Source organism: Nicotiana tomentosiformis, chromosome 8 (assembly GCF_000390325.3).
Source record: "Nicotiana tomentosiformis chromosome 8, ASM39032v3, whole genome shotgun sequence".
Taxonomy (NCBI): domain Eukaryota; kingdom Viridiplantae; phylum Streptophyta; class Magnoliopsida; order Solanales; family Solanaceae; genus Nicotiana; species Nicotiana tomentosiformis.
In genome coordinates this window covers 88860879-88872723 of record NC_090819.1, presented here as the reverse complement: position 1 = coordinate 88872723, position 11845 = coordinate 88860879, and the positions used below count along the sequence as shown (strand labels likewise).

The following is an 11845-nucleotide window of genomic DNA, read 5'->3' as shown; positions in this document are numbered from 1 at the left end:
GATTGGTATTTTTGGTGTTACTGATTTCGATGATTGAGTTTATTTTCATAAGTTAGTTGCCTGACTCTTTTTGCATCTCTTTCCTGTTATCATTATTATACTGCATACATGTTATTATAAGTGACCCGTCTTTGCCTCGTCACTATTTCATCGAGGTTAGGCTCGACACTAACAGAGTACATGGGGTCGGTTGTACTCATACTACACTCTTCACTTCTTTTGCAGATTTTGGGGCCGGTCCCAGTGGCATTCAGTGGACTGATCGGATTGACGATCGGACAGAGACTTGAGGTACAGCTGCTCGGCGTTCGCAGCCCTGAAATCTCCTTCTACCTTATCCTAGTTTTTTATTTCTTTTCAGACAGTTTACTTTCATTCAGACCATTATCTGTATTATTCCAGTCGCTTGTGCACTGGTGACACGAGTTCTGGGATTGTATCTAATTATTGTGGTTATTTTAGTTTTTCTCATTTTATTTCAATTCTATTTTAGTTATTACAGTTTAAGTGGTATAAATTAATCTGTTTGTTAAAAATGGCTAAAAACTATTCTAACATTGGCTTGCCTAGCAAGTGAAATATTAGGTTCCATCACGGTCCCAAGGGTGTGGATTTCGGGTCGTGACAAGTTGGTATCAGAGCACTAGGTTACCTAGGTCTCATGAGTCACAAGCAATCTTAGTAGAGTCTGGAGGATTGGTACAGAGATGTCTATACTTATTTTCTAGAGGCGATGGAGTTTAGGAAGAATGTCACTTATTTCTTACTCTGTCATGCGATTTTTATTCTATCATTGATGATTGAAGCCTTTTATCCTTGTTCTCTCACAGATGGTGAGAACACACACTGTATCTACAGCCGAACAGGAGCCGGAGCCCCTTGTGGCAGCTACGACTAGGGGAAGAGGTCGACGCCGAGGTCATGCTAGAGGTAGAGGCAGAGCTCAGCCTAGAGCTCGAGTTAGGGGTGGGCATAATTCGGTCCGAATCGAAGAAACCGACCGAACCGAACCGAAAATATTTTTATTTCAGTTTCAGTTATTTTGTTTTTTCGGTCGGTTTCAGTTTAAAATTTTAAAATTTTAGTTTTTTGGTTCGGTTTTCGGTTATTAATTTATTTGGTTCGGTTAACCAAAAAACTAAATTATTAGCAAACCAACAAATTTTCGGTCGGTTTCAGTCTAATTTACCAAAATTTTGAAAGAAAACCAACAAATTCGTCAGTCCAATTATTATATAGAGAGAGAACAATATAATAATGTTCAAACCGAAAATCGATTAGAAATAAACCTGACCAAAATTAAAAAACCGAACTTATTTCAGTTCGGTTTCGGTTTACAAAATCGAAAACCAAATAACCGAACCGAATTTCTTGAAATCGAACCAAACCGACCGAACGCCCACCCCTAGCTCGAGTAGCAGCACCCGCAGTGGAGCCTTAGGTGGATTTTAAGGAGGAGGTTTCCGCTCAGATTGTTCCCGTCGGACCAGCTTATGTTCCGGAGGGGTTCATAGCCACTCCAGTAATTCAGGACGCTCTAGTCTATTTGGTGGGACTTATGGATCATGTGGCCTAAACTGATACATTCCCGGTGGCACCAACTGTCTCTCGGGCTGGGGGAGGAGCACAAATGCCCGCTACTCATTCCTCGGAGCAGGTGGCTCCCCAGTATCAGACTCCAACAACACCTTTAGTTGGGGTAGTTCAGCCGGTTGTTGCGGCACGGGCGGGTGATAGGCACGCTTTGTCTTCTGAGGCAATGTTGAGGTTGGATAAGTTTACCAAGTTCTTTCCTGTTCATTTCAATGGTGCATCGTCTGAGGACCCACAAGATTTCCTGGACCGTTGCCACGAGGTATTGCGCAACATAGGTATAGTTGAGACCAATGGGGTCGATTTTGTAGCATTTCAAATGAATGGTTCCGCCCAAAGATGGTGGAGAGATTGTATGTTGACTAGACTAGCTGGTTCACCTGCACTTACCTGAGATCAGTTCTCATAACTATTTCTAGAGAAGTTCATTCCTGTCGCTCTGAGAGAGGAGTACCGTATGAAGTTTGAGATTCTTCAGCAAGGGGGTATGACTATCACCCAATACGAGACTTGATTTGTGGACCTAGCTCACAATGCCACTATCTTGCTTTCTTCTGAGAGGGAGAGAGTGATGAGATTTATTGATGAGCTCACTTTCACTCTCAGGCTTCAGATTGCCAAGGAGTTCGGGAGTGATATTTCTTTCTAGATGGCCGTAGATATTGCTAGACGGATCAAGTTGATTCGTGTTCAGGAGAGGGGGCCGGTGTCAGATAAGAGGCCTTATTATTCTGGCAGTTTTAGTGGTACCACATCTGGAGGCAGGTTGGTAGAGGCCATCATCCCAGTCCATTTCATTCAGTGCTTCAGGCATCTCATAGTGCTTCAGGGAACCGTGGTTCTTATGTGCCTCATTTTGGGTAGCCAGCCTATAGTGCACCATCATCTCCTATTAGTGCACCTCTGATTCAGAGCTATCACCATAGTTATTCGGCCCGTTCGGGTCAGCTTTAGCTTCAGCAGCCACAACAACAGGATGTGTATTTTGAGTGTGGTGGCATTGGTCACATCAGAAGGTTCTGTCCGAGACTTTGGGCGGCATGCCACAACAGAGTTCCCATGCCATGGTTCCGGCACCAGTTGCTCCACTGCCCGCTCAGCTAGCTAGAGGCAGGGGTCAGGAATCCAGATATGGAGGTCAAGCCGTTAGAGGTGGAGGTCAGGCCATTAGAGGTGGAAGCCATCCAGCTAGAGGCCGTCCCAGAGATGTGGTTCAGAGAGGTGGGCCCCAACCCTGATGTTATGCTTTCCAAACTAGGCCTAAGGCCGAGTCATCTGACGACGTTATCACAGTGATTGTTCCAGGTTTGTATAGATATGCTTTAGTTCTATTTGATCCAGGATCTACTTATTCCTACGTGTCATCCTGCTTTGCTTCATATCTGGTTGTGCCTCGTGATTCTTTGAGTGCTCCTATGTATGTATCCATGGCTATGGGAGATTCTATTGTTGTTGATCGCGTCTATCGCTCGTGTGTGATTACTATTGGGAGGCTTGAGACTAGAGTAGATCTTCTACTTCTTGATATGGTAGATTTTGATGTTATCTTGGGTATGTATTGGTTGTCACTTTATCATGCTATATTGAACTGTCACGCCAAGTCGGTGACCTTATCCATGCCGGGGTTGCCTCGATTAGAGTAGAGAGGGACTCTTGGCCACTATACCAGCAGAGTTATTTCTTATGTGAAGGCTCGATGTATGGTTGAGAGGGATGTCTAGATTATTTGGCCTATGTCCGTGATTCTAGTGCGTAAGTTCCTTCCATAGATTCAGTACCAATTTTTCGTGAGTTTGCAGAGGTGTTTCCTGCAGATCTGTCGGGGATGCCACCCGACAGGGATATTGATTTCTGTATCAATTTGGGTCCGGGCACTCAGCCCATTTCTATTCCTCCATACCGTATGGCTCCGCTAGAGTTGAAGGAATTGAAGGAGCAGTTGCAAGATTTTCTAGATAAGGGATTCAATAGACCTAATGTCTTTCCCTAGGGTGCGCCCGTGTTGTTCGTGAAGAAGAAAGATGGGTCGATGAGGATGTGTATAGACTATCGACAGTTGAATAAGGTCACTATCAAGAACAAGTATCCGTTGCTGAGGATTGATGACTTATTTGATCAGCTTCAGGGTGCCAATGTGTTTTCAAAGATTTATTTGAGGTCTAGCTACCATCAGTTGAAGATTAGGGCATTCGATGTCCCTAGACGGCTTTTCAGACTCGGTATGGTCTTTATGAGTTCCTAATGATGTCATTTGGGTTGACAAATGCCCCGACAACATTTATGGATTTGATAAACCAGGTGTTCAAGCCCTACTTGGATTCTTTTGTGATTGTATTCATTGATAATATATTCATCTACTCCCATTGTCGAGAGGAGCATAAGCAACATCTTCGGATTGTACTTCAAACTTTGAGAGATAGCCAGTTATATTCCAAGTTTTCAAAGTGTGAGTTTTGGTTGGACTCAATTCCCTTGTTGGGGTATATTGTATTGGCAGAGGGCATGGAGGTAGATCCTAAGAAGATTGAGGTAGTTCAGAACTGGCCTAGACCTACTTTAGCTACAGAGATCCAGAGTTTTCTGGGTTTGGCGGGTTATTATCGCCGGTTCGTGGATGGGTTTTCATCCATTGTAGCCCCATTGACTAAATTGACCCAGAAGGGTGCCCCATTCAGATGGTCAGTTGAGTATGAGCTGAGCTTTCAGAAGCTCAAGACTGTTTTGACTACAACGCTAGTGTTGCCCACCGGTTCAGGATCCTACACGGTGTATTGTGATGCCTCTCCTTTTAGGCCCGGTGCAATATTGATGCATGATGGCAGGGTGATTGCATACACATCACGACAGTTGAAGGTTCACGAGAAGAATTACCCTGTTCATGACTTAGAGTTGGCAGCCATTGTTCATGCGCTGAAGATTTGGAGGAACTATCTTTACGGCATGTCGTGCGAGGTATTCATGGATCATCGAAGTCTACAATAATTTTTAAAGCAGAAGGATCTTAACTTGAGGCAGATGAGGTAGTTGGAGATGTTGAAAGACTATGATATTACTATTTTGTACCATCCCAGGAAGGCCAATGTGGTGGCCGATGCCATGAGTAGAAAGGCTGTGAGTATAGGTAGCCTTGCGTACATTCCAGTTGGTGAGAAATCGCTTGCAGCAGATGTTCAGGATTTGGCCAATCAGTTCGTGAGGTTAGATGTTTCGGAGCCCAGTCGTGCTCTAGCTTGCACAACCGCTCGGTTTTTCTTGTATGAGCGCATAAAAGAATGTCAGTATGATGATCCCCATTTGCTTGTCCTTAAGGACACAGTGCGACACAGTGGTGCCAAGCAGGTTACTGTTGGAGATGATGGGGTTTTGCGGATGCAGGGCCGTATTTGTGTGCCCAATATGGATGGGCTTTGTGAGTTGATTCTTGATGAGGCCCATAGTTCCCGATATTTTATTTATCTCGGTGATGCCAAGATGTATCAGGACTTGCGAAAATATTGTTGGTGGAGGAGGATGAAGAATGATATAGTTGTATATGTAGCTCGATATCTAAATTGTCAGCAAGTAAAGTACGAGCATCAAAAGGCTGGTGGTTTGCTTTAAAGGTTAGAGATTCCTGAGTGGAAGTGGGAGCGTATCACTATTGATTTTGTTGTTAGACTCCCATATATTCAGAAGAAGTTTGATGCGGTATGGGTCATTGTGGACAGGTTGAACAAGTCAACACATTTCATTCTAGTGGCAGTTACCTATTCTTCATAGCAGCTAGATGTGATCTACATTCGCGAGATAGTCCTTCTTCACGGTGTGCTTGTGTCTATCATTTCAGATCGAGGTATGCAGTTCACGTCACACTTCTGGAGGGATGTACAATGTGAGTTAGGCACGCGGCTGGAGTTAAGTACAATATTTCATCCCCAGACGGACGGGCAGTCCGAACACACTATTCAGATAATGGAGGATATATTTCACACTTGCGTTATGAATTTTAGGGGTTCTTGGGATCAGTTCCTGCCACTTTCAGAGTTTGCCTACAATAACAGCTACCGCTCGAGCATTCGTATGGCTCTCTATGAGGCATTATATGGGAGGCGGTATCGTTCGCTAGTTGGATGGTTCGAGCCGGGGGAGGCTCGTTTGTTGGGTACAAATTTGGTTCAGGATGCCTTGGACACGGTTAAGATTATTCAAGATCGACTTCACACCATTCAGTCTAGACAGCAGAATTATGCCGATCGTAGAGTTCGTGATGTTGCATTCATGGTTGGAGAGAGGGTATTCTTCCAGTTTTCACCCATGAAGGGTGTGATGAGGTTCGGATAGAAGGGCAAGTTGAGCCCTAGGTATATCAGACCCTTTGAATTTTTGAGAGAGTGGGTGAGGTGGCCTACAAATTCGCATTGCCACTTAGTTTATCAACAGTTCATCTAGTGTTCCATGTGTCCATGCTATGGAAGTATCACGGTGATCCGTCCGCTGTGTTAGATTTTAGCTCAATCCAATTGGACAAGGATTTGACTTATGAGGAGGAGCCGGTGGATATTCTAGCCCGACAGGTCCTGCAGTTGAGGTTTAAGAGTTATCCTTCAGCTCAAGTGCAGTGGAGAGGTCAGCCGATCCAGGCAGCCACGTGGGAAGCCAAGTCGGACATGCAGAGTAGATATCCACACCTTTTAGCTAGTCTAGGTACCTTTCTATGTCCGTTCGAGGACGAACGCTTGTTTTAGAGGTGGAAAATATGATGACCCGATAGGTCATTAATAGTTTTACCCTTCATTTTTGTATTCCAAGACCTTGAATTAATCCATTTAGCCCTCCTCGATTTGCGTGTGAAATCCGTGTCCTTTTTCCAGAAGGTTTTTATGAGAAAATTAATGAAAATGTGAAATCGTGCCATAAAACTTATTTGAGTTAACTACGGTCAACGTTTTGTATAAATAGACCCAAATCGGTATTTTGACGGTCTCTGTGGGTCCTTATCGTGATTTGGGACTTGGGCGTATGCGCGAAATCGAATTCGAAATTCCCTAACTTGAATTAACGCAATTTGTTGAAAACTAGCAATTTAAAGGTTTAAAGGATTCATAAGTTTGACTGTACATTGACTTTGTTGCTACCGAGTTTGGATTTTGGTTCCGGAACTTGGTATAGGTTCAATTCAGTATTTATGACTTGTTTACAAAATTTAGTGCAAAACGGAGTTGATTTGACTTGATTCGGACGTCCAGTTGAAAAATTGAAAGTTCTTAAGTTTCTTTGAAAATTTCATCATTTGTTTTGGTGTTTGATTCGTGGTTCTAGGTGTTATTCGGATGTGCGAGTGAGTTCGTATAATGTTGTTGGGCTTAAATGCATGTTTGGTTTGGTGCCCCGAGGGCTCGGGTGAGTTTCGGATAGGCTACGGATGAGTTGAACTTAGGAAAAATGCTGGTTTAGTTTCTGTTGGTTTCTGGTGAATGCTTCTTCACGATCACGAAGATACTCCCGCGATCGCGAAGAGTAGTTTAGGACTGGGGTGGATTTTCTCATCGCGAACGCTAGGTTTTAGACGTGAACACGGAGTAGTTGTGGGGGGGGGGTCTGCCCTTCGCGAATGCGGCCACTCTATCGCGATCACGTACTGTTAGGAGGGGGGCTGGGAATGGAACTTACTCTACAGGAACGCGAGCCCAGGCTCGTGAATGCGAAGGCGAGGTGGGCTAAGCCTACACGAATGCATAGAGTGTTTTGTGATCGCGTAAGCCAACTAGGCAGTGCCCTTCGCGAACGCGTCAGGTGTCTTGCGAACGTGATGAACACCTGACGCCCAGTCATTTAAACTTCGAAAAATAGGGATTTCACCCATTTTTCACCATCTTTTCATTAGATCTCGGCGTAGAGGCGATTTGGAGGAGAAATTTCATCACCCTTTCATAGGTTAGTGTACTTTGACTTGTTTTTTTCCATTTCCATCAACACACATTAATTTCTAGTCTTGATATATGTTCTTTCATGGTAGAAAATTAGGGATTTGGGAAGAATTTGAGGTTTTTGCAAATTTGGGATTTAGACCTCACATTGAGGTCAGATTTCAAAACTAATTATATAATCGGGCTCGGGGGTGAATGGGTAATTGATTTTTGGTCCGAATCTCAGGTTTTTAGCAAGCGGCCCCAGGATTGACTTTTGTTGACTTTTGGGGAAAAGTATAAAAATCTTAACTTTATGTCTTGTATTTGATTTTCCTAGCATTATTTGATGTTGTTGAGTTGATTTTTGGTTAGATTCGATTGGTTTGGAGGTGGATTTTAGAGGAAAGGCCCCGATATAGCTTTGATTTGCTTGCAGAGCAAGGTAAGTGTTGGGTCTAACCTTGATTTGAGGGAATAGGAACCCTTGAGCTATGTGCTATCTAAATTTCATGTGTAGTGGCGTATATGCGAGGTGACGTATGTATGTACATCGTCAATTACTTGTTTCCATGCTTTCCCGTATTTCATTAATTATTTTATTCCATGTATTAACTGTTACATGCTTCAATTGCTTCTTATGTCTTAACTTGCTACTTGTCATTTATTATTCTCGTATTAAAAATGTTAGTTTCTTCCATGCTTCCATGATTAACTGTTACTTGCCTTAATTATCTTACTTATACGCTTTAACTATCATATATTTGGCTTGTCTTGTTGCTCAGTATTAATTGTAGCATTTCTTGATTTGGTACGAGATTCTTTTATGGTTTTGCTTTTATATTCCTTAATCGTAGAGATTCATGTGATTCGAGTTATTAAATTGAATTCACTTATTGATTTTACTTATGGATCAGGTTGCACGTCGCAATAGTTAGAATAAGAAAGGATTGATATTGATATGGTGGGATCGGGTTGCACGCCGCAACGAATTTTATATGTGATTTTGATATGGCTAAGTAAGGGATAAGTATGATATTGAATATGATTATATGGTGGGATCGGGTTGCGCGCCGCAACAGATTTGACATGTTATTATTGAAATTGATATGGTGAAATAAGGGAGGATTATGTTTGTACGGTGGGATCGGGTTACACGCTACAACAGGTGAAATAAGGGAGAATTGTGTTTGTACGGTGGGATCGGGTTGCGCACCGCAACGTACTGTGTGTTTTGTATTTCTTGTTGTATTGTGTTGGATTCAGTGCTTTCGTACGAGATTCTAAGGATTGGTATTTCTGGTGTTACTGATTTCGAGGATTGAGTTTATTTTTATAAGTTAGTTGCCTAACTCTTTCTGTATCTCTTTCTTGTTATCATTATTATACTGTGTACAAGTTATTGTAAGTGACCCGCCATAGCCTCGTCACTACTTCGTCGAGGTTAGGATCGGCACTTACAGAGTACATGGGGTCGGTTGTACTCATACTACACTCTGCACTTCTTGTGCAAATTTTGGAGTTGGTCCCAGTGGCGTTCAGTAGATTGCTCGGATTAACTATCGGATGGAGACTTGAGGTACAACTGCTCGTCGTTCGCAGCCGTAAAGTCCCCTTCAACCTTATCCTAGTTGTTTATTTCTTTTTAGATAGTTTACTTTCATTCAAACCATTATCTGTATTATTCTAATTGCTCGTGCGCTGGTGACACAAGTTCTAGGATTGTATCTAGATATTGCGGTTATTTTGGTTTTTCTTACTTTATTTCAGTTCTATTTCAGTTATTACAGTTTAATTGGTATCAGTTAATTTTTTTGTTAATAATGGCTAAAAACTATTCTAACGTTGGCTTGCCTAGAAAGTGAAATGTTAGGCGCCATCACGGTCCCGAATGTTAGGCGCCATCATGGTCCCGAGGGTGGGGATTCCGGGTCGTGACATTGCTGCTTAGTAGTGCTTTATAATTAATTAGCCAAACACAAATTGCTTCTCATCAAAAGTACTTTTGAGAAAAGCACTTTTGAAAAAAAGTACTTCTCAAAATAAGTTGATTTTTCCAGCTTGGCCAAACATGCTATAAATATTGTAACTGGAAATATTTTGGTGTATTTGTATTAAAAAGGTGATAATAAACACTTTTATACTAAAATGACTGAAGTATTCTTAAAGCTTTTACAAAAAAATAAATTTAAAAGCATCTTTATATGAAAAAGTACGAATGGTGGAAATAAAATTAAGTTGGAATTAGGTCTTTTATTTTGGGAAAGTTATTCAAGCAAAATAGAAATTGGCTGGTCGATTGAAATTAATTTCATTCGCTAGTCAAAAGGTGTATAAAATATATATGTAACTATATATATACATTTTGTCAGCTATTATTTTTTGGAGTGTCTAAAAATATATATTTCTCAAGTTATTTAGCGGATGACAAAAGATTAAGAATAAACTTGGTCAAAACGAAAGTGCCTAAGTTGAAATATTATAAATTGGAGGTAAGAAACTTATGACTTTTAGATAATTTTGGTTTATAATAACTTTTGCTATTTACTAAACACATTATGTAAAAACATATTTAAAAACTAATTTGACTAACTTATAAGCTTACTCAAACATACTCATCACCCTCCTCATCCAAATACTCATCCTCAATAATCTCTTCCTATTTAGCAATGTCCAAATCTGTTATCTTTCCTCTTCTTGTCAAGATCCTCTAGAACTGCAAAACAATTCGAGACTATGTTTTATCGCGCCCCTTTCCTTAGAGAAGTATGCCATAATTTTTATCAATTTATACATGACCTAAAATCCAAGAAATTACTTGTGACTTTTCTCAAGATTTATAAGACCAACTTGCAAGGTGTTGTACAATCAAGAAGTTGTCCACAATTTATAGCAAGATACTAATGGCCTTTACCTTTATTGCATTTGCCTATCGTTCTTCTAGTAGTTTTGTGAAATTTGAAGCATGGTGAAGCACTATCGTTGCTTCTATTTCAATGAATTTTGTATTGACCTGAGCGGTATAGATTTTGATGATTGACAAAGGAACACATGCATGAAGCAGGTCCATGGACACTGTACATATGTTATGATCAAAATCAAGCAAAAGGCATACACGTGCAAGGGATAAGTATAAGTGGTTATTTCTGATAATCCCTTAATAAAAAGATTGCATATTTGATAAGGAGAAGAACTACTTACTTGAAGAGAACTCTATCCCAGATAAAAAAAGAGTTAGAAGTTGAAGATAACTAGAACTCTTCTACCAAGGAAGAGTAAAGCATCGGACTTCTAGTTAATCTTTATTTTACTAACTCAATAAATGTTAATGTTGTTCTCTTTTATAGGTATCACACATATAGTGAATTTAAGCAAGAACTGCGAGCAAAATAGCAAGGCATTTTTGTGAGCAATTTTTGTGAGTTATAAAGGTGCAAACTTGAAGGTACATGAACCAGATTGAATAACCAGTTCCATGTGTCTATCTTTAATTCTAGTTCAATTGTAGTAGGAGCTTTTGAGTTGTACCTTTCAGCTTTCTTTAGAAAAAAATTGTAATAGGTACACGAGTTGTATCTTTCAAATTAGAGTTAGCTTGAATTAGTCGCAACGGCCTGTGGCGTGTTGCTACAAGGATTAGAGTTAATCCTTAGGCTTGCAAGAGTTTGTAAACAATGTTGTTGGCTCAAAGTTGTAGAGAAGTGTTTGGAGTAAATCCTACTAGGAAGTAGATCGTGATTTTTGTTTACCTTCTGAGCTGAGTGTTTTTCACTTAAAACTACTTGTGTTCTTTGCTTTCTACATTACTTATTCCGCAATTATAGTTTAAGGAATGCATAGAAGAACCAGGTCATTCTAAATTCCAATTCACACGAAAATTGAACACCACACAAATAACCCCCCCTTGTGTGGTATTAAAATATAAAACAACAATTGGTATCAAAGCAGGTTATCCTTGAAGAGGCTAACACCTTAGGAAAAGATCTAGATAAGTGCACCATCTGGAAATTGGAAAGGGCAATTCACTGCTAGGCCACCACTCTTCAATGACCAGTACTACTCATGATGGAAGGTAAGGATGAGAGATTATTTGTAGGCAGAAGATTATGAGCTACTGGATATAATCAATGATGGATCGCTGTCAACACTCAAGAAGAATGCTGAAGGTAAGGATGTTCCAAAAACAAGAGCTGGTTGCATTGCTGAGGATTTGAATAAGTAGGAGAAAAATGCTAAATCCAATAAGTGGCTTGTCTGTAGACTTGGTCCTGATGAGTACTGCAGAATATAAGGCTGCTCCACTTCCAAGCAAATATGGGACATACTGCAAGTGGACCATGAAGGAAAAACTCAAGTGAAAAGATCCA

The 11845-nt window shown here is 40.8% G+C and overlaps 1 protein-coding gene across 1 annotated transcript; it reads left to right on the top strand.

Annotated features, from left to right (window-relative positions):
• Window positions 1–2657: 2657 nt before the first annotated feature.
• LOC138897805 (uncharacterized) lies at window positions 2658–11836 on the top strand. The gene is made up of 8 exons (XM_070183820.1): window positions 2658–2814; window positions 2935–3098; window positions 3892–4538; window positions 4665–4932; window positions 5301–5425; window positions 5583–5865; window positions 11575–11644; window positions 11763–11836. Exons 1-8 carry the CDS (start codon window positions 2658–2660, stop codon window positions 11834–11836), a joined length of 1788 nt encoding a protein of 595 aa, XP_070039921.1.
• Window positions 11837–11845: the final 9 nt, after the last annotated feature.

Bases quoted from the DNA above. Each gene is read 5' to 3' on its own strand.
- LOC138897805 (XM_070183820.1), top strand. From the start codon at position 2,658: ATGGTTCCGGCACCAGTTGCTCCACTGCCCGCTCAGCTAGCTAGAGGC. The intron at 3,099-3,891 runs GTAGATCTTCTA...TTGATAAACCAG, and splicing joins TTGGGAGGCTTGAGACTAGA to GTGTTCAAGCCCTACTTGGA. The intron at 5,426-5,582 runs GTATGCAGTTCA...TATGAATTTTAG, and splicing joins GTCTATCATTTCAGATCGAG to GGGTTCTTGGGATCAGTTCC.